The sequence below is a fragment of the Protopterus annectens genome, chromosome 6.part0 (genome assembly GCF_019279795.1).
Source record: "Protopterus annectens isolate FY-2018-M chromosome 6.part0, PAN1.0, whole genome shotgun sequence".
NCBI lineage: Eukaryota > Metazoa > Chordata > Ceratodontiformes > Protopteridae > Protopterus > Protopterus annectens.
In genome coordinates, this window is record NC_056737.1 from 32,183,048 (window position 1) to 32,210,269 (window position 27,222).

Consider the following 27,222-nt stretch of genomic DNA (forward strand, 5'->3'; position numbering starts at 1 on the left):
AGGGGCAAGGAGTGATCTGATAGCATTGGAGTACATCTTGGCCCCGCTGACCTGATGCAAATGCTTCGTCTCTGAGACTCATCTTCATCAAAGGATAAAAGAGCAGAACTAGTCAGGGAAACCATCGGGGTCAAAAATTTAACTCTCTTCAGCTCCAACACTGGTACTCCCTGAAGTCTCTGATCCAAGGGCTCCGAAATAGAAGGACAGATCAGAGAAGGGGCTACAACTATAGGGGAGGTGGAAGAGAGGCTCACAGATTCAAAGGAAGATGGAGACAGTATAACCCCCATCTGGATCTGAGCTCTGGGGGACTTCCTCCTCATCCTATTCATTTTAGCTTCAGAAAGACACCTGGAGGACCTGTCAGATGAAGTAGTGGACTGAGTCTAGAATGTTTCCTTGGAGTTTGCATGAGATTGGAGTGGAACTAAGGAGACATTGGATCAATAAGAAACTCAGGAAAGTGAGTTCTAGGAGTTTTAGAAGTTCCAGAAATTGGACCCAAAGACTTTGGATTCACAGGCTAAAAAGGACAGCTGCCTGAAACAACTATGGGATCAGAGGTCTTAAGGTTTTTCCTTTTCAGATCTAATGAAGCTGAATCGGAAGATCTTTGTATCTTCTGTGAAAGCTCCAAGGTCGATGGAGATTTAGAAGGGGATCTTTTCCTATGATCCGATGTAGCCTTAGTATGTTTGCTGGGGTTTGAGTCCCAGAGAAGGAAGAAGAGAGCAATAACTCTTTGAGAACTAACTTACTCCTCCTGTCTGCAATAGCCTTTGAGTTGAACGCAGCAAAAACAGTGCAGTTTGTATCAAAGTGTGCTGCCCCTAAACAGTAAACGCACTCCCTGTGGGCATCCAAATTTGGGATTTTGTGCCCACAGGAAGTATATTTTTTGAATCCTGTCAGCTTACTCTCAGCCATTGCACTATAAAAAAAAGAAATAGAAGAGATTTTTTTTTTTTTTAAACAAAACAGACTACCAACAATGGTAGTAAGAAATACCCTAACAATAGGGTAAGAAAAGTAGAGAAAGAAAGAAGAAAATACCAACAATGGTATATAAGAAACTTTACCTTACCAAAGTAAGAGGACTAACTGTACAGAAAAATCCTGAAAAGCTAACAGAAATGAAGGAGGGAGGAGCTATAAAACTATATTCAAAGTTATTAAATCAGATCCGAGTTCAGATCCATAACCCATACATTGGGTAAGAATAAAAAAGATGACATCAGATACCACATTAACAGATAATAACAAATGTTTACTCTTTAACACAATATATGCAATCATCACTAGACTTTATAAAGCACATTTGCCTACTCACAGTCCCCATCCGCCATCAGGAAGTTGCACTGAACGAAGGTACCGTATCATCTCCTTCTTAAAGGCTTCTGGCAAGGGAATGCTGGCTACATGACATGTGATCAAAAGCCCTGGATGCACATAATAAAAAATAAAGTATTATAGCAGTCACTATGAGTATAACCTCATTCATAAGTGTTTTACAAACTACAAAACCACAGAAAGATGACCCATCCATGCTAAAGCCACTAACAGCCTGTCTCCTTCACGTCATCACCAATGCCTTATTCTCGTCTTATGCATCATGCATCATCATGTCAGTTTCTGAATCCATTACTTTCAGGGACCTGGATTTTCCATTTTTTTCTGGAGAAAATACAGGTAAATCCCAAATTTGTTCTGTCTATAAATATTGGAAAAAACAAGATTTTTTATGGAATTTGCCATTTTAGCCTAGAACACTCACTCATAACTTGTATTTCTTCTCATATTTACTATTTATAATACTATCTGCTTACTTCGAGTGTTCTACACACAGAATCTGCTTTAAGCATATTTTTCTATATATAATGAATGTGCCACAGTGATTACACTCAAAAACTGGAAAAAAATAAATGTGTTACAAGCTTCTGTAGCATGATACCAGACTGTAACAGTGTTTTCAGAGTTGTGTAATAAAATGTTACTCACCTCCTAAGTACTGTTACAGTTGGGTATAAGGGAAGGGACATTACTTCACTCTCAAGGGTCCCTGAATATCTTTCCTCCAATGTCCATGTAAGTTTACAGACGTCAGACTATTAAATAACTTATTTAAATTAAGGCAGCATTTAAAAACTGTTCATGATTTTTTCCTTACTTGCTGTCTATGTGACAACACTCGTCAAGTGCTTTACTGGCTTTCAAAGTCGGTAAAACACTTTAGCTTGTTCTTTCTGTAACTAAAAATAAGTTTTGTACTTACCGCAACGTTCCATCTGTGTTATACATTTTCATTCTTCCTCAACTAATGGGTTCGGATCCAAACCATCAGATGTGACTCTGCCGTTGCAAACGCTCTTAGCAACATAGAACTCTCTCGAGTTTCTCCCTTACCCTGAACGCACCAACCCCAAATGCCTCAGAGCTTGTTTGCCAGCTATAACGTAAGGAAATAATCATACAAATAAACATGAATGTAAATACAGAAAAAAGGCTAGACAAGGCCTTATCAGGATCTTTATCATGACTGGCATATACAGTAATTTTATATTCACTCTCTCTTCCAGGAAAAACATAAGGATGGGGATTGGTGGGTGGGGAGTTGAGGAAGAATGAAAATGGACAGCACACATGGAACATCATGATAAGTACATAACTTCTTTGTCTGATGTTACCTACATCCCAGGGTGGACTCAAGGAAGGATATTTTTAAGCACTGGTAAGCCAAATGATGCTCTATTTCTTCATATCAAATCTAAATTATAATAAGTGATGAAGGTATGGGCAGAAGTCCAAGTTGCTGCCACACATATCTCATCCATGGAAGCTCTGGATAAACAGAAGTTGTTGCTACAGACCTTGCTGAATTAGCACTTATCTGTCTTGGAAAAGGAATATTCACTTTCTTGTAAATCAAGGTGATGCCTGTAAGCCATCTGGCTAGGGTGACTTTGGACACTGGTTTACCCAGTCTCACATCCACAAATGTGACAAATAACCGATCTGCAGTTCTAATAGTTTTTGTTCTGTGTAGACAGAAGTGTAGTTGCCTATCAACATCCAATAGATGAAATAAGTATTCACCTTTGGTCCAATAATTTGGAAAGAAAACCGGTAAACTGATGGACTGGTTAATATGGGATTCTGATACTATTTTAGGCAAAAAGGTGCATTAGTCCATAGCGTAACTTTATCTTTATGAAAACTTAGGTATGGTGGCTTCACAGACGAGGCCTGAATTTCTGAAATTTGTCTGGCAGAAGTAATGGCCAATAACAGTAACGTTTTCCAAGAAAGAAATTTAAGACTACAGCCATCTGCGGATTCAAAGGGTGAATGGATCAAGGATTGTAGTACCAGATTAGGATCCCACGGAGGGGTAGGATCTTTAAAAGGAGGTTTCACAAAAAGGTTTTACAAAGTTTATGAAAAGCGAGTGATGAATCATCAAATCCACTATTGAAATTAGAAGTTTCTACCAACTGAACTTTAACTGTTGAAGCACTGACTCCTTCACTAAAAAGCTTTGTCAAGAAGTTGAAAATGCAGTGAATCAGGGCAGAAAAGGGGTCAATATGATGTTGAACAACCCCTTGTACCAATCTCTTCCATTTACTGGCATAAAGCTTACTTGTTGATGGTTTAAGGTAAGACAGCAAAAGGTGACGAACAGGAGACGATAGCATAGGTTATCTGGTTATTACTAGAAATGGAGAAACCAAGCCATCAGTTTGAAACTGGGAAGGTTCGGATGGATCATGCCTGTCGGGTGAGGCAGCAGATCTGGAACTGGGTCCAGAATCCAGGGTTGATGTGCTACATGAGGCTACAGGAAGAGAAACCAAATGTATTGATGCCAATAGGGTGCAATAAGGATGACCTTGCTCTTCAACTTGGCAGCTCTCTGTAGGAGCTTTGGAATCAAATGAGTTGGGAGGTAAGCATACAGTAGACCAGAGGGCCATTTGTAGAGAAGAGCATTCCTTGGTGACTACCCCTGTGGGGTGATTAGAGCAAAGCAGCTGCTACACTTGTTGTTTAAGGAAGATGCAAAGAGACTGCAGGAAGACTGGCCCCACTGTCAGAAAATGTCTTCCACTACATCCTTTTTGAGGGACCACTTGTAAGATAGTAGAATGCACCTGCTCAGTTTGTCTGCTAGTATGTTGGATTTCCCTGGAATAAGAATTGCTATAAGAAAGTGGTTGGAAGAGATTGCCCACTGCCAAATCCCGAGTGCTTCTCGACACAGGGGTAAGATCTGGTTCCTCCTTGTTTTTTGATGTATCAAACCACTGAAATGTTGTCTATTTGAATCGCAATCATTCCTGAAAGAAGAGCATTCTGAAAGGCCTGCAATGCTAAAATCACTGCTCTCAACTCTAAGACATTGATATGCAAAATTGGCCTCTTTGGGGACCAAGTGCCTTGGATTGTTTTTCCCAGGTAATGCCTCCCCCCAGCTGGGAAGTATCGGTGATGACAATGGCTTTGGGCTAAGATGGGACAAATAAACATCCCTGTAGAACTTCTTCTAACTGAATCCACCACAGTAGATCCCTTTTGCATATATTGGTGATTTGGATCAGAGCAGATAAAGGAAAATGAAGGCTTCACCATTGCGAGGTTAGGATCCACTGCAGAATTCTCATGTGATATCTGGCTAAGGGTAGTAATGTTATTGCTGCCGCCATTGATCTCAGAGCCTGAAGGACCAGGCAGGTTGTGATTCTGGTACTACAAATTATCTTTTTCACTTGCGATCTTATTGTTTGAACTCTGGAGAGGGGAAGTGAGGCTATAGCAGATTTTATATCGAGGAGTGCTCCTATGGACTCTAGACTTTGACTTGCTTCTAGATGAGACATTTGGTAGTTTATGGTGATTCCTAGTAGAGTACGTCTGGATCACTTTTTGTCTTGCTAATGCCTGGTCAGGGCAGAAATGAGCCAGTCGTCTAAGCATGGAAACACCAGGAATCCCTGTAGTCTCAGGTGAGCTGTTACTACTGCCATACATTTGGTGAACACCCTGGGGGATGTGGTGAGACCAAAGGGCAGATCCCTGAACTGATAGTGACTGACTCCCAGCCAGAAGCTTAAAAATCTTCCAGAACACCTGTTCATCTTTATATGATAGTATGCATCCTGAAGCTCTATTGAGCACATCCAACTGTCCTTTTCCAAAAAAGGGGGAATGGACTGAACCGTGATCATAATGAACTTGGTCTTTTGAACAGATTTGTTTAAGATGCTGAGATCCAGAATGGTCTCTAATCCCATTTGCTTTGGCACTAAAAATTATCTTGAGTAAGTTCCGGATTCTGTCTGGTCTGGGAAGACCTCTTGGATGATTCTTTTTTCTAGCAGCTTTTGAATATGAATTGCTGCTTGATCCCTCTGACTGGGTGGAACATCAGGCAATTTTCTTGAATTGGGAGGACAAATGGAAAACAGTATTATATAACCTCTGAAAATAATTCTCTGCATTCAAGTATTTGTTGTTAATTCTATCCAGGCTCTCTGGTGTAGGGACAAACAACCCTTGAATGCCTCCAGAGGGGGGACAACTCAACCTGCTGTCAGAAGCGCTGCAAGGGCTTACCAAAGAAAGAATCTCTGGACCCTTGTGTCTGCAGGCCACCTCTGCAACGAGGGTGGCATCTACCATTCGAGTACTCCCCCTGCCTCGGGGGAACTTCCTCCATGTGCGCCCCAGAAAGATTCTTGGGATTTTCTGAACCACATCTTCCCACCACCTCGATGATTCCTTAAAAAGGATTTCTGATGGGTGGAAAAATGTACGCCCCCATCAGAAAGGATCTTTCCACCCTTCTCACACCTGGAGAATGTGTCTTTAACCTTGGGTCCAAAAAGGGCTGTGCATCAAAAAGAGCATTGACAAATGATGATTTAAAGGGCTCTGCAAAATCACATAATTGCATCCAGACATGTCTCCTAATGGCAACTCCTGAACCTACTGCCACTAAGGTTCCTTCTGCTACATTAGAAATGAGCAAAACAGACACCAAGCCAGGAATGCAATGTCAAGGCTTGTTTTAATAAAACACAATGCAAAGCTTTCAAGCAAAAAACTCTTTCTCAATGCATAAAAGGCTGGGTCAATTGTTACATTAAATATACACATTAGCCAATAGGCAACAATATTCAATTAAGTATACATGACACTGATATAATAAGCTAAAAACCTAACAATTAGACCATACCCAATCAACATAGTTATAAAACAAGACAAAAAAACATATACAGATATCTACAGCCTGGTAATATTAAAAAACACAAATAAAATCTAATCTATACAATCATGTTTTAATTTAAGAACAGGTTTAAACTGCTCTGAAAATTCAACCCTTGACTAGTGGAAGCACGGAAGAAGTCTATCCATTTACATTCAGCAAGTTCAGTTTGAAGTTTGCTATCACCACCTCTTATCCAATATTTATTACCTGAACTACACGAAACTTAAAAGAATGCATATTACCCTTCAACTGAATATGCTTGAATAGAGCATGGAGGAGTTGGATATAGACTGTAGGGTTGAAAACTGAGAGGTGATGGATGCTTTCACTTCTTCAGAAGCAGATCCTGAGAAGGTGTTTGATAACTCCTTAATCAGATCCCTCTGTAGCCTAGTGAAATGTGCCAAGTAGTTCAGGCACCTTAAGGTGAAGATCGCTGAAGCACAGACACTCTTTCCGAATCTCTCCATCACCTAAGACTCTAGGGGGGGATGAACAGAGGAACTTTATTTTCTTCTCTGGGTTCCTTCTTAGTGGCCGCTGCCACGAACACAGCATCAACTGGCACACCCTTGGACCAAAACAGTTTATTCTCTGGAGCTGTCATAGTTTTGTCGGACTTCCTGGGAATTGGCTTAATGGTGTCCAGATCCTTCCAAGCCCACTGTGAGACCAGGTTAATGAGCTCATTGGCAGGTGGGGTAACCCAGGAGGTAGATGGGCTGGTACCAAGTGCTTCCAGGAGTACAGATTCTTCTGACAAAGGATTGCTGGACTTCCAGCCACGTCTCTGCTTCAGGATTTTGAGGATGTCTACAAATGAGACAACATCAGGAGGTGACCATGGAGATCCTTCGTCTTCATCAAAATCTGTATCTTCAGTGACAGATTCGGGGGAATCTAAATGTTTTCTCTAACATATTTTCTTCTTAGGAACCTCCTCAGTAGGGGACTCTGGGGAGGTGTCAGAAGAAATGGGGATACCCTAATGGGAAACCTGGGATTTCAGTACCAGCTGCCCCTGTGGACAGGCTAGTTGAGACTCCAGATACAGATACGGGACAGATGTACACAGAGGATCCCAGAGGGTAGGTACCATCTGAGTCAAGGGTGCAGACAGGGCTCTCTCCATGGCCACAAAGGTTGACTGCCCCATAGAGGGATAAGATGGGATCCGAGATAGGATGTCTCTGATCCACAATCCCATCCTGCCCAAGGACAGCTACCTGGGGCTGAAGTCAGAGCTGAACTGATCACTGTCAAAGCTCCAAGGTGTCATGAAGGCTCCAAAAACCTTGGAGTCAAATGCAGCACCTCAGACCTGACATGGTACAATTGGTTCAGACAGCTCTCCTGATCCAACTGAACCGAAGAGCTCACAGCAAGCCTTGAATCCGAGGATAAAGGTATATTCAGATATGAAGCCAATGGGCCCAGGTGACTCAGATTCAAGGGTTCAGAGACCCTGAAGGGAGTCAGAGGAGGAACTAACAAAGGTGGTGTAGTGGATGGACATATCTCTTGACTCAATGTGGTAACAGTTGAATGACTAACTGTCTGGGTCTGTGTCAAGAGGATCCTTCTCACTAATCTCTCCACATACTCTTCTGTAAGGCTTCTGGAAGAGCAAATGGATATCCCTGAAAGAGATTTAGGTCTGTCTAAAAAGAGAGATGGGACCTTGGTTGGAATTGGGTCTACTGAGGTCGAGTACCTGGTCTGGGGTAAAATTTCAACATCCAAAATCCTTTTAGTTAGATTCGAGGGGGACTGAGCCAATGTATCTTTTAATTTTGCAATTTTTGGATACAAAAAGAGTTGATTCCGAAAACATTTTCTTATTATGCTTCTGATCTGAAGAAGCTGTCGGAGCCAAAGTTTTTGATCTTTTCTTTTTTTGGATCTGGAAAAGATCTCTTAATTGGGTTCTCAAAGGCCTTAGAGGAGGCTGTTGAGGTGCTTTGCGGTGGTTAAGCCGTTTTTATTGGCATGTGAAAAGCTCCAGATAGTGCCTCGCTGCTTTTGAATTTTTATAAAAGGACCTATTTTTATAGTAATGTTTCATGGTCTGAAGAAGCTCTTTAGCGAAAGCGTTTACCATTTTTGTGACTTGTAATAAAAGGCTTTTATGTTTTTAAACCTTCTGGGACTGCTTAGTTGCTTCGCTGTGATACCTACAGTACTGAGTATTATTCATCTTTTTTACAATGGAGCATTTGTCTTGTGGGTTGTTTGCTGCCTCCTACTATTATTATTCTACATCTTTTTTGCTCCAACCCACGGGAACAAGGCAATGGAATCATTGGGCACAATTGAATTGGACTATAATCCAGATAGAGGTGATAGCGCTAGTAATGCCCTTCGTAAGAGGTTTACCCAATACCTCACACGTGAAAGGAGTGTTTTTTGGCAGTTTGACTTGGGATTAGCTGATGACGACATCGGGAATGCGACTGGTGAATCGGAGCGGTTGCAGCAACTGATGGACAAGCTCGAGAAAGATTTTCTTAAACTGAAAAGGCTGCAGGCACAGAAACACCACTTCCAATACTGTCTTGAGAAAAGGATTGTGCCACGCGGCTTATGGGTGTTTAATATGCCCACACAAGGCTCGCAATACCCAGAACTGTTAACATGCTGGCAGCAGTTAAACCTCGAGGTAAGCGGCAAGTATATGCAATTACTTGTTGATTTTTTCTTACCTGAGGAGAATAAACTTATAGATGTCATAAAGGAGAAACAAGAGCTTATATTCAGCAAGTTTGCTGCCAAAATTGTTAATCCCTTATTTGAGAGCTTACTTGATGGCGTTGCAGTTTTCGAGTGCAAGCTGTTACAACAGAAGATCAAGATATTGAGGGACACTAATGACTTTAAATTGGGCCACATCTTTATGTGGCCCAGGTATGGTCAAAATGCTGATACCAGTAGTCAGAATGTTCCTATGGCCAGAGAGAGACTATCTGAAACTGTTATGCCTTTGAATATTGCCAATAATAAGAGCATTTGGAACTCCGTTGTTAATGCGAATCTTCCTAATGATAATGGCACTGCCAGTGGTGATGAAGTTAATGCTGATACTGTTGAGCATGTTGTACAGACATTAAATAGTGATGTTGTTAACATTATTACTACTACTTCTGGGCCTGGTACTACTTCTATACTGGATGATATAGATGGAATTCATGCCCACGACACACAGGGCATACAGGAACATCACAAAGGGAACTTGTATCCCAACGTGATGGTTAGAAAAACTCCATATGTTGTTGATGTTTCTGAACGAGTTGTTCGACCTAGAACATACACTAATCATTTAAATACTAATATTTCTTGTAATACTTCAGGAACCACACAAAGGAAACCAACGGCCTGTAAACTCCCAAAGGAAATCCAACAGCAAACTCAGCTGGAGTACACCCAAAGTAAGCAGCTATACAAGCAGATAAATCCAATAAGCGAAAAACTGAAAGCTGAAAACTGGAAAACTGGAAAAACTCTGGCAAAACTGCTTTATTTTATTTTATTTCTTGTAATACTGGTACTAATAACATTGGTGAGGGGATTTCTTTTCCCCTACCTGTCAGGACAGACAAGGGAGGGAGACGGATAAGGTCCATGAGTCGAGGGTATCAAAAGCGCAAATACTCAGGGGAGTATACCCCGAATCAAACCCTCAAGAAAATGTGGGAGAAAGTAATGAGTCAATATTTTTTAATATCTCATCACATATTCTCTCCCTTGATGAAAAGAAAGTTCTGTCTAGAGGTTTAAATTTTATTCCTACATGTAGAAGTAGGATGTCTGATACCGTGTTAGATCTTAAAGTTTTTTTGTAGGAATATCATGCTTCATATACTATATGGTGAATCCAACAAGCAAGTAGAACAAACAGCACCTGGATCGACTCGCCCTCTTAAGAGTCTAAGTAATTTTGTCCCTGTTAACCATCCTTTGGTAGATGCTTACATGAAACTTACGGAGGATGAACTTTTTAAATATTATGATAATATTGGCTCTAATACTTATATGATGATTAGACATAATTTGAGTTACAAAGAAAAAACAGCACTGAGACACCTACAGGATAATAAATTGATAACAATTAAGCCTGCTGACAAAGGTGGACATCGTTGTCATGGATACAGTACATTATGCTAGGTCTATGGAAATTTTATTAAGTGAAGAGAAGTTTTACAGTAAAATCACAGTTAGAGAGGTACATATGATTATTAATTTGGTCACTAATACCTTGACCGATGTGTACAAAGGAGGTCTTATCACTAAGGAAACTTTTGATTACCTTGTTGTTACAAACCCCCTCATACCTATAATACAGGGGTTAGCAAAGGTACAGAAGAACCCGTCTGATCCACCAATGAGACCTATAGTGTCGGGCAGACGCTGGGTCATGGAACCCCTTTCTGTTTATGTTGAAAAATATCTTAGACCAGTAATCAGTTCAAATAGGTTTGTTCTCAGGGACTCTAAACAGTTCCTTATTGACCTTCATGATTGCATTAGAGATGTACATGACCCAGAAAATATATTATTTGTTTCACTGGATGTACAATCCCTCTTTACGGTTATTCCTAATGACCTGGGGATTCAGTATGTACATGAGTATCTCACAGACCATAGTGACCTTTCCTTGGTCCAGGTTGACCTTGTCACCCATTTTTTGGAGTTGATTTTGGAAAATAATCTTTTTACTTTTAATGGTGAAATCTATATTCAGCGACATGGTGTTGCCATGGGTACTTCATGTGCCAATAGTTATGCAAATATGTTTTTGGCACATTGGGAGAACACTGCTATGACAAGGAGGAGTTTAAGGCACATGTTCTATTTTATCGACGTTTCATCGATGACCTCTTCTTACTATGGAGAGGAAGTTTGGATGAGTTGTTTACATTTCATCAAATGATTAATACACTGACCAATTGCTTGAAATTTACTATGAACTGATCCTCCTCACGGATTGAATACTTAGACTTATACATTGAGAAATTGAGTAATGGCGTCATTAATACAGGTGTGTTCCGTAAATCATGTTATAGGAATTCCCTTTTAGCCAGGTCCAGTATGCATCCTGGATACATTTTTCGGAACTTGATTAGAGGCCAAGGTGTGAGGGCATCTAGGCTGAATCCCTTGGATGACTGTTTTTCTGAAGAACTTAATAGTCTAAGAAATAGACTTTTATCAAGAGGATATAACGAAAATGAGATTATTGAGAGTCTACATGATGTTTATTTTTTACGTGAGGGTATTGCTGCCCCGTACTTTGGCCCATTGAAGGAAAATGGCAGCAATAGTAAATGTGATAAGAGCACACTGCTTAAGGTCCCTCTTTTTTATACTTCAGATAACAGAGATTTGGTAGAAATATTTAGCAGGAACTGGTTTATTTTACAAGTTGACACTGACATCAGTCATATAGTTGACGAACAACATAGGTTCCTCTATAAAAATAGAAAAAATCTGAGGAGACTCCTATGCTATCAACATAATAAAAGTGAACATAATAAGAAAGGTCTTACTCGTCCTTGTGGAGGATGCAATTTCTGTTCCTATATTAATACCTCAGATAAGTTTTACCATCCAGACCTTCAGAAGGAATTTACCTTTTATGCTGATGCTACATGCAAGACTTCCAACATAGTTTACTTAGCTGAGTGCCAAATTTGTCATTCTTTTTATGTTGGCAAAACCAACAGGGTAATTAGGGACAGGATTAGAGAACATGTTTATAACATCAAGAAACAATGTGATCACAATGCATTGGCTAAACATGTGATACATTATGGGGACACACATTGTTTTAAGTTCAGGGTACTTGAGGTCATTGTACCCAGTATCAGGGAAGGAGATATTAGGAACCATACTGAGTATAAAGAGACTAATTGGATCATTAAACTTAGAGCCAATAGAGGTAGTGGACTGAATGAAAGAGCATCCATCAAACCCCTACTTAAGAAACGTAGGATTCAGATGTGATTTACTATGCATATGTGTATATATATATATATATATATATATATATATATATATGTATATATATATATATATATATATATATATATATACGTACATACATACTTTTATGTATATATTTGTATTTATATTCTCACATTAATTTTTATTTTTATTTTTTATATTTTCAACGATGTGCATCGTTATGTATGTATTTATACATGTTTGTGCTCATATTTATATTTGTGAGGGGTAAGAGTATTTTATTTCCCTGTCACTTTAAGAACTAATTTCTATCAATACGTTTTTTTCTGTGATTGGCTTAATAGCTTTTGAATTTTTATAAAAGGACCTATTTTTATAGTAATGTTTTATGGTGTGAATAAACTCTTTAGCGAAAATGCTTACCGTTTTTGTGACTTGTAATAAAAGGCTTTTATGTTTTTAAACCTTCTGGGACTGCTTGGTTGCTTCGCTGTGATACCTACAGTCATGCCTTCAGAAAATGCTTTCACTTGTCTTCTCTGGCTGTGTTACAAGAAAAGGCAAGAAGGTCCAGGCATTCTAGTCAGGTGCTATACTTACACTGCTTTTTACAAGTGAAACATGAGCAACACTAACACCCTCTAAAAAGGCTTACCATCCTTCAGAAAACATTTGCATCAAGACAGTAGACCATCACCGTAACATAGTGTTAATATAATAAAATGTAACTTTATGAAAAGGTCACCAAAGCACTGGATGAAGGCAAAATGGTACACACCGCATACCTCAACCTGGCCAAAGCTTCTGACACAATTCCCCACTCAGACATGGTAGAAAAGCTAAAGAAACTAGGAATAAATCCCTATGTCACCTGCTGGACTGCCAAATGGCTCACAGATAGGACACAGATAACCAAAATAGGGGAAGTTACCTCCTCAAAGAGACCAGTCACCAGTGAAATCCCCTAGTGTTCTTTGCTGGGACCTCTCCTGTTTGGTGTCTACTTTTCTGAAGTAAAAGCCAATACCAGAGGGTTCTGGGTGGTTACATTTGCAAATGACTGTAAACTAGGAGCAGTCACTGAATCCCCAACTGACGGCCATCATGCAAAAAGGTTTGTCCCAAATAAAGATTTGGTGCCAAAATCATGGACTTAAACTAAATGTCAAAAAATGCATTACTGTATCTTTTTGGAAGTCATCTACCCTAGGGAATTACCACACTGACAATACGACCCCAACAGTTGACTCAGCTGTTTGGGAGTTAGGAACTTATGTGGACAGTGACCTAACATTTGACCAACATGTGTCCATTGGTGTAAGAAAATCTATTGCAAAGCTTATAAACAAAGAGATTGTGTCCAGCTCTAGAAATGTCAATGTCCCTCTTTACTCAGCCATCATTAGCCAGTTATTGAATATAATGCCCCCTTTGGCATGTATCCGTCCAGACACATGCAACAACTGGAACACCCACAGAGATAACCTTACTAAAAAGGATACTGATTAAACTACATGGACTGACTGAAAGCCCTGTCATTATACCTGGTATCCTGCAGACTGCTAAGAGGTAACTTGTGTCTGGCAAACAAGACATCCTCTGACCCATTACTGATGGATTTATTGCAAATCAGCAAGTCAAAATGCATCAGAAATACTCAGTCCAGGGATCTAAACCTCTTCTACATCATCAACAGAACACTTTGGAGGTACAGCTATAGCTCACAGAGGATACTGCTGCTGTGGAATAAAGTTCCCATCCACATAAAACAACGTTTATCCCTGTCTGTATTCAAGCGCAGTTTAGATCTATGGATGGGAAATAGAAAATTTTCCCAAATGGTTTATCCCATGCAAGGGTCTCCTCAAATTATCTATGGTATGATCACAAATATTTTCATTAGGGAGGTATATCTAATTATCCACCATGGGATGGATAAGGCCAGTCTAACACCAAAAAGGATATACGAAAAAACATATATATATATATATATATATATATATATATATATATATATATATATATATATTTCTGAACTGGAAGCAACAAATAATAAACAATAGCAAAAACAACCAGCAAACGCAGCCACCTAACACTCTGAAAAATCTGTATTCACTTTGGTGGATATACCAACCAATCCTACCACTCAAGTGAAGTAGAATTCACCACAAAAGTAAATGAAATATGGAATAACAGTCACAGTAGCTATCTAGAGGGCTTAAAAGAGGGCTGCAGAAGGAAAAAAGAATAAGAACTCAGGTTCAAAAGCAACGGGGGAAGCTACAATAGTTGTGCAACAGTACTTGGAAAATCTGAATAAAGAGAGAAATATTTTTTGAGAATAAACATAGGGAAATCAAATTGTTTTGTTATCTCAACATTTGAAGCAACAAAAGGTGAAAAAGACAATATCGAAAAATCAAGGACTATGAGAATTGTTAGGTAGAACTGGATCAAGGAAAAACTCTGAATGTAAGGGCAAATGATTACATTCACTATACAGACAAAATACAGAGGGGACAGCAACACACAAGAAATGTTAACATTTGTCTGGCACTTAGCGTACCTCTGACCTGTTAATGAGCTGCTTTGTGTGCCAAGGGCACATTCTTTCCACCTTCACTTGCCTAATGTTTTACCTTGAGCAAGTCACTTAAGTAGACAATGCTTTGGAGGAACTGGGTATTTGGGCCAGGCTCCTTAATGATCCCTACATGCCTAGTAACAAGACCATAAACCAATTTGACACAATTGCAAATCCCTCAGTTAAACAGAAAAAGAGGTATTGACATCAAAAATAAAAGGAAATTGAAATTAAGAAGCAATTATTAAACCAGAATACAAGAACACGTCCTGGTAGTGATAGAATTCAACCAAAGTGTGGAAAAAAAGAAAAAGCAGGAATTAATAAATGTCTGGTTAGTATTGTTTAACAATATTTTTTGGGTGGGGATGCACCCTTGACTTGTAAGCAGTAGGAGCATTTATACCAAATGATGGTAAAGATCCTCTTGAGCCAGCGTCATACAAACCCATTTTGATTCTGAATCAAAACTACAATATGTTTATGATGATTCTGGTAAAAAATATATATATATTGTTGAGATTAACAGACCTAGATCATTGTGGGTTTAGAAGGTAAGCAAACATTTGACAACATTAACAGAACTCTTACGATTTTAAAAGGATGCAAGACATAATAAAAGCAATATATTAATGTTAATAGGTTTGGATGATGAAAAAAAATTGACAGCATGAGTTGGGGACTTATGAAGAGACCTTGGGAGGCATTGGGTTTTCACAAATATGGACAGTATTAATATTTAATATTTATAGAGGAGGACAGAATAGAGTGAAATGCAGTAGTGAGTGGCCTAAAGCATTTAGCCTTACAAGAAGAACTAGGCATAGGATATGAATGGAGAAATGCTACTGAGAAAATAGCTCTTTTTGCATACGACATAATATTATGTTACCAGTCTGGAATATGTACAAAAGTTATACTTGATAAACTGAACTATTTTAACAGTACAATAGAATATGAAGGAAAAACAAAGAATATAGTAATGAATTATGTATGCCTCAACACATGACTTGGTACAAAGCTTTCCCTTTTTGTGTGGTCATAACATGATAAGATACATGCAAATTTGGTTGATACTGAATGTTCAGCAAGCAGCTAAAGAAAAGTGGGAAGAAATTACTAGTTTATAAGTAAAATAAAACTATGGAAATTGTTGTTTATGGATTCTGACAACAAGATACAACAAATTAAGATGTTCTTGGGTTCTCCAGTTCTTTATGAATGTGAAGCTTTATACACACACACACACACACATATATATATATATATATATATATATATATATATATATAAATAAACATACACCTATATATGTGTGTGTGTATATATTTGTGTGTATGCATCTGTGTGGGTCTACCATAGTGAACTTTGCCCCTTTCCCCACTGTAGTGCGATTTCAGAGTTGGTATATAAACTTGGGTGGATTTGATTTGCTTCAGTTTGGTTATTTAGTCATGGTGGCCAAGTGATTACTTTCCCAGAGTAAAATTCCGGTGATCCGAGAGTTCATGCAAGTAAGTGTTCGGTGAAGTCATCCCAATTTTTAGAAGTTCAGTGAAGTGGGTTTTCGACATTAACAGGTAGACCCAATATATCAACCAAGAGATCAGACATGAAAAAATATGAAGAAAGAAATTAAGCATTTTTGGGATATACTGACAAAGGAATAGTATGACAAGGGAATATCAGATATGAAGGCATACTGTACAGCCACAGAGCTTAGGTTTATGTATTTGGCTCAGGACTCTGAACATATGCCCAAATAAAAGGACAGGCTAGGGGTAGTCATTGATGAGTCAAACACAGGACGGCAAGTGGGCTTTTGGGCAGATTTAAGAAAATAGAATACGCAGCATTAGATCTTGGAAATATACACCACCAACAGGTTTTGCTATATATATAGTAATAAAAAAGACAAAGAAAATGCAAGGAGCATTTATGTAAGAAAGAATGAAGAACCAATTTGATGCAGGACAACTAGATTTAGAGACAGTTTTATCCAAAAGTGATCAGGCTTCTTAATTCCAATATTAGGTCTGATCACTGACAGGTCAGAATGATGGAACTTCCCATTCACTGTGCAATATTATTTTATCTATTATTTATTAAGCCCAGCCACCATTACAGTTTATACTACTAACCTAGGTGCAATATTTTTTTTCTTCAGCTGCTACTGATATGTGCTAGTTCACCCATAATGTTGTACATGGTTCATGTGCAATACTATTACCTGTACTTTGCTGCTAGCTGTGTATTTGTAGTTATCTTAACAAGTGTGTGTTTCTAAGAATATATGTAGCTATATACTTAAGTGTACAGTTGATTTATAAGTCGGTGGTAGTTTTATTATATGTTGTTTTAAATTATGTCTATGTATGTGATTTCTTTTTTGTCTGTCCAATGATGAGCTGATTGCACAGAATCTCATTTAACCTACACTTGTGTAGATCTAAATGACAATAAAGTTATTTTGACTTTGACTTAAGGAAGCAGATAATAAAACGGAAGGAGGCAATAAAATGGGATGACGCTAGGCAAACATATGGGTTAACTCAGATCAGCTGTACAGCATTATAAGATACGTCATTCTTTTACACTTCTTACTGATATATTTCATGATGGTGTATTGTTTTATACCTCTCAACAAGTTAAATCATTAAATGTAAAGTGCATTTTTGTACTGAAGCTTTTCTCCCCAGGTCTCTGATGAAAAGGGTCTTTTTAGGCCCAGTCAAGACTAACATGGTAAACAAATTCCAATAAATAAATAATTCTGGAGTTTAAGGAATACAGAAGTGGTGGTTGATAGCAGTGTTGTTAAACCACAAATAGTATATTTTTTAACTTTTAACTAAAACCAGAACAGAAACAGAGCAGAAAAGAGTAATAAGTAAAGCATATATGGACATGATACTTTTGAGAAAACAATACAGCATAAATGTAAATAACATGAAGTAAACAATTAAATAAAGATATTACAGACGATCATTGAAAGGAATACAACTTAATCTTAAGTATGCAACTAAACTGAGAACATTTTGAATTTTTGTGTGGAACTGTTCACATAAATATTTTTCACTTTCCTACAAGAACTTGAAAAAATGTTCCTGCAGACAAGAGGCATATGTTGGAGAAGCTGTGGTTTAGATTTAGGTTCTTGTGAGCATAGATTTGGGGAATATATGCAGTTGCTTCATTACAAAAATGACTTGAATAATACACTAAGACTTACACTTAGAAGAGAATTTAACCTCAGCATAGATATGTTTTTTGTTGAGTTGGTATATAATAACATGTACTAAAGAGGTTAAACTGTTTCTAACATTAGTGTTGAAAGCAGCTTAGAAAGCTATCAGCAGAAAGTACAGTTTTGTACCTACCATAAATGTAGATGTCCGATAGATATGCAACTGCAGTCCTTACATATGGGTTGTCCTGCCTCAGGCAGCCCTCGGTCAGCCGGATTCCAAAGTCTGGGTCCGGCGTCGGCTGATGTCGCCTCCTCCACAACGTCAGAGCGGCTGGGGTATAAAAGCATCAGCCGACGCCATCTTCCTCAGTGTTTCTTGCCCCAGATGCCAGGTGCCCACCAAGGAAGGCTAAATTTAGAACTGGATAAAAAAGTCCAGACATACACAATAGCAATAAACAGATACACCATAACAGATATCCCCAGCTAAGTATAAAAGGAGGGAAGTGGACCCAATACACAGAGGGGTAGGAGGGAGGGAAAACCTGACTGCAGTTGCATATCTATCGGACATCTACATTTATGGTAGGTACAAAACTATACTATGTCCTTCAAGAATGCAACTGCAGTCCTTACATATGGGTTGAATACCATAGCCAAGCTGGGGGTGGTAGGATCTAAGATAAGGATGGTGTAGCTAAAATGCCCTGCAGGACTGCTGAAGCAAAGCCTGCTCGGGATCTGGAATATAAAGGCAGGTTGTAGTGCTTGGAAAATGTATGCACGGAGCTCCATGTAGCAGCTTCTAGAATGTCCTTTGTAGCCACCCCTCTTAGGAAGGCTGTGGAGGTGGCTGTAGCTCTGGTGGAGTGTGGCCTGATATTGGCTGGCACACCCTTTCCATGAAAAGAATAACAGAATCTGATGCAATGTCCAATCCATTTTGAAATTGTTTGTTTGGAAATTGCCTTTCCTTGCACTGCAGGAGCGTATGCTACAAAAAGTTGGTCTGACTTTCTGTTGGCCTTTGTTCTGTCCAAGTAGTAGCGTAGTTGTCTGTGTATGTCCAAAGTGTGCAGAAGCCTTTCCCCTTTATTTTATGGATTGGGGAAGAAAGAAGGCAGGTGAATTGCTTGATTTAGAGACACCCTGGATATCACTTTTGGCATAAAAGAGGGATTGGTTCTTAAAGAAACCCTGTCCTGATGAAAAATGAGAAATGGAGGTACTGCCATGAGGGCCTGTATCTCCGAAACCCTTCTTGCTGAGGTAATTGCCAACAGGAAAACTGTTTTCCAGGAAAGAAATTGCAATTCTGAAGATGCTGCTGGTTCAAAAGGAGGAAGAGTTAATTTCTTTAACACGAAGTTGAGGTCCCATGGAAGCACTGGTGGTTTTCTGGGAGGTTCGATATTCTTTATCCCTCTTAGAAATTGTCTTAGCAAAGGATGTGAAAACACAGGTGGATCAGTGTTGTATTTTGCTGAAATTGCTGAAGCGTGTACTTTTATGGAAGAATAGGAAAGTCCATTATGCAGCATTTCTGCCAAGTATTCCAGTATCTGTGGGATGCTAATTACTGATGCATCCTGTCCCTTGTTGGTATTCCAGATGTTGAATCTCTTCCATTTGGCTGAATAAGTCTTTCTGGTGGAAGGTCTGCGTGCTTCCAGTAATATCTGTTGAACTTCCTTGGAGAGAGAGATATGGGGAAAAATCAAGGAACCCTCCAAGCTGTCAGCTGCAGAGTTTGCAGGTTGGGGTGAACCGTCCTGTAATTGTGCTGAGTCAAGAGTAGAGGCCATTGAGGCAGGGGCCACGGCTTGGTGCAAGTTATGCTCCTTAGCAATGGATACCAGTGCTGTCTTGGCCAATCTGGAGCTATTAAGATGCCTTTGGGTTGCTCTGCTTTGATCTTCAGTAACACCTTGGTCATTAATGGTAGACGTGGGAATGCATATATTGTTAGAGAGTTCCAGCTGAATGAGAGAGCATCTATTCTCCAGGCTTGTGGATGGTGTGTCCTCGAGCAGAACTTTTTCAGATGATGATTGAGGTGGGAAGCAAAGAGATCTATGTCCGGCCTCCCCCATGCAAGAGTTATTTGTGCAAAAATGTCTGGATGCAACATCCATTCGTGCGGGTCCAGGATGTTTCTGCTTAGACTGTCCGCCAGAACATTGTCCCTGTCCGGAACAAACTGGGATTGCAGCTGTATGTTCAGTTTCAGGGACTTTTCCCAAAGAGTCATTGTTAGTCTGCAAAGGGGGTAAGAATGAGTACCTCCCTGTTTGTTTATGTACCACATAACAGTGGTGTTGTCTGTCTTTATTAGCAGATGACCTTGTTGAAGATATTTTCCGAAGGCCTCGATTGCATGAATTACTGCTAACATCTCTTTTTGATTGATGTGAAGATGCACTTCCTGTGGGGTCCATTGCCCTTGAATGCATCTGCCCTCCATGTGCGCCCCCCCATCCATGGTCTGAGGCGTCTGTTGTAATGGTTTGGCTTGTTTGAGTTTTGATGAAAGGCATACCTTTGTTTAACTGGCTTGCTTGGGCCCACCACAGAAATTCCCTTTGTAGACATGGGATGAGTGGAATAATTGCTTGTAAGTTGTGGCTGTGTTGAGACCATAAACATTTTAGGTACCATTGTAATTTTCTCATGTGTAGTCTTGCCAGTGGAACCAGTAGAATGCAAGATGCCATGAAACCCAGGGCCTGCAGGATTTTCCTTGCAGTCATCTGGGTGAGCTTTGCTAGGCTTTTGAAGTAATGTGGTAATTGTTCTTGCTTCTCTTCTGTGAGGTAAGCCATTTGTGATTCTGTGTCTAGTTTGGCTCCTAGAAAAATTATTTGCTGGGATGGCAGTAGTCTTGATTTTTGCAAGCTGACTGTTTATCCCAAAGCCTGTAGTAAGTGAATGACATAATTCAAGTTTTTTGTCAAGGCTTGCTTGCTGTCTGCTTGTATAAGGCAGTCGTCCAGGTATGGGTATATTTGTATCCCCTGGAGTCTGCAGTGTGCAATTACTGATGCCAGGCATTTCGTGAAAACTCTGGGCGCAGTAGATAAGCCAAAAGGCAATGCTGAGAATTGATAATGCTCTGACCCTGCAAGAAATCTGAGGTATCTTCTGCAACTGTGTCTGATTGGGACATGCAGGTATGCCTCCTTGAGGTCCAGAGTAACCAGCCAAGACCCCTTGCCCAGCATGGGAAGGAGTTGCTGGAGCGTCAGCATTTTGAATTTTGGTACAATGAGAAAAGTGTTTAGAGCGGACAAGTCCAGTATAGGTCTCCATTGCTTTTCTTTTCTTGGAACAAGGAACAGTCTTGAGTAAAATCCCTGGCCTTGTTCCTGAGGAGGTACCTTTTCTATTGCTTTGATTTTTATAAGCTTTGAAACTTGTACTAATGCCTCTGCCCTTTGATTTTGTGGCAGGTTGGGCATGCCTTGTCTTGTTGGTAAAGTATGGAAGTGGAACCTGTAGCCTTGGTCTATTATGTCCAGAATCCATTTGTCCTTTGTTAAAATGTGCCAATTTTTTGAAAATAAGGATAATTTTCCGCCTAAAGGTGCTTCTCTTTGAGCCTTGGTCAGTGGCGTGAAAGTCAAGTCATTGTGATTGTCCCTGTGGAGCAGTAGAAGCCCTGTGCCACCTCTCTGATTAGTCGGTTGCCATTGGCGTCCCCTGTAGGAGCCTCTGTATTGCCCTTTCCCTTGGGCAAGCTTGTTTTTTCCCCTTTGAAACTTGTCAGTGTCTGGAAAGGACCAATTCTTAGAAGGCCAATTCCTGCTGAACCTTGGTGGCTGAACCTGGAGGAAATCTTTGACTGTTTGCACTGATTTAGCCTTTTCCTCAATTGATTTCAACACATCCTGAGCATTAGCACCAAATAGCTTGTGTTTTTCCAGAGGTGCATCTAGAAGCTTTACTTTAACATGATCTGGCAATGCCTGTTCTTTCAACCATGCATGTCTACATATGACGGCCCCTGTCATAGCTGCCCTACATGAAGCTTCCAATGCATCATAACCACACTGAAGAAAATGATTGCTAACCTACTGTGTATTATAAACCAAATCCTGCAAGGCCTTTCTATCTAAAGGCTCAGGAGAGGCTAACTTTTTCTGCAAATCATCCATCAAGAAATCCTGATACTGAAACATATGAAAAAGGCAATTAAGGGCCCTCATGGCAAGTGTGGTTGAGGTATAAACTTTTTTGCCCCACCTCTCCAGGGACCTAGCTTCCCTGTCTGAGGGCAAAGGATTTTTGGCCGTGGATGTGGCCACCCCTTTGGGCCCTTGGGAAATTGTTTCTAGATCAACAGAATGGGCCTTAAAGAAATGTTTATGAGTTTCAGGAACCCTGTAGTATCTGTCCGGCTTGACAGGAGCAGGGGGGAGAGAATCAGGAGAAGCACTCGAATCTGAGTACACATCATCCAGTACATCTAACACTGGAGGGATAGATAAAGGCCTGTGTTGGGGAAGCTTAAGGAAGGTACGAAGCCGTTTCCTGGAGTCAATTCCTGGCCTTGCCACTGAAAATGCTCTCTCATGGAGTGGAGAATTTCCCCAAAAGAAATATCCTCAGGAGGAGAGGCAGAAGGAATAGATTCCTCCGCATCAAAATCCTTGTAGGCCTGGAAGGACTCTTCCTGGGTATCTGAGTGATCAGAGTCACCAGAGGCTTCATCAGAAGAAAGGGTGTCTGTATGCTCAACCCTGGGCCTGTTGTCTGAAGGCGGCTGAGAACCTCTGTCAGGATGGGCCTGAGAGCCTCTGATTAAGGAAATTAGATCTGCAGCTAAAGTCATGATTTGTTTATCAGTAGTGGGCTGAGGCAAAGATTTAGGAGGGTGAGACTTAGCCTGGCTGGAAGCCTTAGCACGTGTGTAGGCCTTGATAGACATAGACATAGGGGGCCTAGACGCCCCACGTGCTGGAGTAACCTTGTCCACCGGTATGGTCTCAGGCAAATCTTGGGCTTCAGTTTCTGGAGGAAAATCAACAACCGGCACCGGCGTAGGCTCCGGGGCCGAAGTGATCGGTAAAGCGGTGTCGTCGGTCTGCAGCGGTGGAAAAACCGCCTCAGAAGAGACTGATGCACTCGCGGTAGTTTTTGGCGTGGTGTCGGTGGAAGTCGCAGACCGAGAATGTCGGTCCCGGTCTTTCCGTTTTTTGGAAATATGTGGTGTTGGTTGTTCCGACGGCATGGTATAAGAGAATTTTTCGCCAAAAAAGTCTTCAGCAAACTCTGCCCGGCGCCTGAGTATGCACTTATTGAAGCAAGCACAGGCAGCACAGGCCGGGACGTCGTGGTCTGGGCCAAGGCAGGGAAGGCAGTAAGAATGGAAGTCCTTATGAGGTATTTGTTTACCACAAGACAAACAGTTATTAACTTTTTCATTTTTTTCTGACATTGGCTGAGGCAAGAAAAGATTCCCCAACGGGGTACTTAGCTTTTTGATGACTTCGGATATGTAAAACACAGGAGCTGACCGACTGGCACCTGCGAACTGCTTCTGCTTCGGGCACCGCGTGGCAAGAAAGACTGAGGAAGATGGCGTCGGCTGATGCTTTTATACCCCAGCTGCTCTGACGTCGGGGAGGAGGTGACATCAGCCGACGCCGGACCCAGACTTTGGAATCCGGCCGACCGAGGGCTGCCTGAGGCAGGACAACCCATATGTAAGGACTGCAGTTGCATTCTTGAAGGACATAATGGAAAACCATACTAAAATCAAACTAGAACCATCAATAACAGAGGTGAAAAGATTCTTGCAAAGATTAAAAATATGGAACAGAGATCTCTTAGAGATCAGAAACAGAATTTAATAATAAAAAATGGACTTATGGATTATATATACTGGAAAATGAACTTGAAAAGGATATTAGCAAGGAGCAAAGTATGTAGGAATAATACCAACTTAATAAAGCAGACTGCGGTACAAGGTGAAGTCACTCTTACCATTGTTAAGATTTGTAATATACAGAAGATAAAACAATATGATCACTAGTTAAATTCCAGATGTTAAAGTGTATTGAAAAGTTAATTTGTATGTTTTAACTGTTTTTGTTTAAGGATAATGTTAAATCAGAAAATTCAAGATGGCTGCACACTGATTAACAGGTTGATTAAACCCTTCCCAGTGTGAAAACAGAAACTGCGAAAAAAAAGCCAGTAAAACAATCAGTTTGGGTAAAATTCAGTTACTGGCTAGTAATTATTCTGCCTGGGTGTCAGCAACTAAAACGTTTGGAGAAAGTAAGAGAATATCAGACAGCAAAGTAGAAGAAAAATACTGGGTGGGAAGAAGCTTGCAGCTGTTCAGCAAAAAAAAAAATGTTCAAGTTTCAGCTATGGTATATGAGATAGCTTCCACTAATTTAGAGGAAAAATAAATCAAACCCACTCAGAGAAATAAGTGAAATATTGAAGAAATATATAAAGTTGAATAAAATCTACGTGTTCAGATGAAATGAAACAAATGCTAAAATCAAAGGCCAAAATGAGGAAAAGGCTGCCTGAACATGAGGATTCTTAAATAGTGTACTTTCAAAAATAGTAGTGTTAGAAGACAGAATATCCAGAGAAAACCTGACATTTTTCACAAAACTGGGAGGAAGAAACTGTATTAATTTTATGAAAATACAAATAAGCACCTGGACTTGGCAATTGAGGGACCACATCATGTGTATACTCTAAATCTGTTAATATGAAATCAGCCAACATCTATATCAGTAAAGGTGTCACCATGCCAGCTGAAAGAGCTGCTCCAGAAAAAAAATGGCAGAAAGGAAAAAGTACTAAAAACTGGGGACAGCAGAGTGTTTGTGGAAAATGATTATGCGGTGTATGCCAAACAGAAGAGAAGCAAGTCTATCTCAGCAATCAGGGAATGTTGATATGTGGGTTTTCTGATTTTAAGCTGCTGCATCCATCTATATTCAGAATACTTCCTGCTAGGGATCACATGCATTTTTGACAGACTAAAGTGGAAATAAAATTTACGCAACCAAGAATACAACAAAGAGTGAACCAGTTAACATGAAAGGACTGCTCCACACTCTTTTCACAATAAAAAAACACACCAAAATACTTTGCCAGTGAACCATTTTCCATCATTCCAAAGAAAAGTAAAATGTTTGAGAGACAGAAAAAAAGCCCAGGAGCTAACCAAAAGAATCATGAGTACCTTGGATTTGAACCAGAGACTGGTGCTATTAGACTGAGATGATCAAGAAGACCAGTAACACTGTTAAGTTAGTTAATAAATCAGAGACTGTAATGTATCAATCTTAGTGGATATCAAAATAACCATTTAAAATGTGGCTTTGCAAGAAGAAGACTGGAATTTTGTTGTCTGTGTTAAAATGGTGGGAGAGCAGTAAAACATATAATCTAATTTATGTCAGCAACGTTTAGAATTCACTGAGGAGACTGAAGACATAGCCATCATAAAATGTTTCTTGTTCTTAATATTAGTGTGAAAAACTGTAAGGCTGCCAACCCAGCCAGAATGAATCTTGTAAATAATTATATGTGATTTGTAAATATTAATATAATCCACAGGCTGGCTTTACAAATGTAAAAGAGAACTATATGTTATGATTAAACTATATGTTGTACTGAGCTTCAAAAACGCAACCACAGTGCACTCTGCTGGAAGAAAGCTGATAAGTCAAGCATTCTTTGACTGTCTGATCTCAAACTCGGAGATGTAATGTCTGGACCAGCAAATTATTTCTATTGTTTTGAGACCAGAGTTAATTGCTAGATTTTACATATATAATAGTGCACATTACAAAAAGAAATAAACATTTTGAGTTTCTCTTAGATAAATCAGAACTGTTAAGAATGTTGTAATCTAAAATGAGTCAGCAGAGACATATTATCAATTTAAGACTTTCTCAGAGAAAGAGAATCAGGGCATTTTGCATTTGTCTTCAGAACTGACAACATCACCAGCGCTCTGCCTTTGCTCTGTATGTATGTAAGTTGTTTAGAACACCGTTTCTCTTAGAAATAGATAGAAAATAGTAAGATTAGGCTAGCTGTTTTCTATATTTATGTCAGAATATTCTACAGTATTATTTTAAGCATTTTCCTGTAATCTCTGAACTATTGACTGGCGCTATGTTGAACAGAAAAGATTTGTCTTGTGTTTTTATTATTTATTATTAAACATTATTAAACCTTTCAACTGTAGCTGTTTTGTGTAGAGATAATAAAGCTCTAGAGTACATTGCATGTATATAGTGATACTGTATAAAGCCACTCCAATAAGCCTTGCTGTTCATCAAATGTACTAACTGGATAATAATACTGCACAGTAAAATTGGTCACCTTTTGGGAAGGGCCTAAGTAGTAGCTGATATTAGTGGCTGGTGGCAGTGATTTCTACCTTATAGTATGGGCAGAGAAGGGGGCATAGCTGGAGAACCTGGGCCAGCCTTCCCCAGGAGTGACTATGTGTTTGTACATAACTCATATCTCAAAGTCTGTGTGTGTGTATGTGTGTATGTGTGTGTGTGTGTGTGTGTGTGTGTGTGTGGGTGTGTGTGTGTGTGTGTCTGTGTGTGTGTGTGTGTGCGCATGTGTGTGTGTGTCTGTGAGCTACTTGTGCAGGGACATGAAGCACTGGCTGGACAGAGGGTGCTGGAGGTTTTAGCTTGACCACTAGGCTGAGACCTGTACCCTCTAGCTGTGCCAGTGCGGAGTCTTATTGGGGATCTGGAGAGAAAGCAAGAAACTAGTCCTGGACTGACTGTGATCTCTGTGCACTCTTAAGGGAAATTGTACTTTACAGTGTGTGTACTTGTTATCCTTCCCAATGTGCATGCCTCTCACTGGTGCTAGTGGTGAAGATTGAGGCTCCTTGATTACTGGGCCAGTATACAGGCATCACATATTAACTGGTTAGCAGTAGTGGGATATTCACACCACATATTGTTTGGCGGTGGTGGGATATCCACATCAAATATTGTTTGATAGTGGTGAGTTAGCCACATCACATACTAACTGGCTTGTAGTGGTGTGGATAGTGAATTCCTGTAGCTTGTGTACAGTGATCATTGAAGATGTTTTTGTACTCTAAATCAGTCACGCAGTGAATATTCAGAGTTCAGATCACAACTGTTTTATTTCTTTTGTAAGCTTAGTTAGTCAGGGAGAGCAGGCAAGCATGTCAACAAAGGA

General features: G+C 39.8%; 1 protein-coding gene across 1 annotated transcript in view; it reads right to left on the reverse strand.

Moving 5' to 3' along the window:
• Positions 1–27,222, reverse strand: part of LOC122803758 (lanosterol synthase-like) — a 792,945-nt gene that overhangs the window by 650,179 nt on the left and 115,544 nt on the right. Inside the window, exon 4 of the mRNA XM_044073448.1 lies at positions 1,334–1,442. Within this exon, the coding sequence (XP_043929383.1) occupies positions 1,334–1,442 (109 nt within the window). The remainder of the gene's footprint in view (positions 1–1,333; positions 1,443–27,222) is intronic.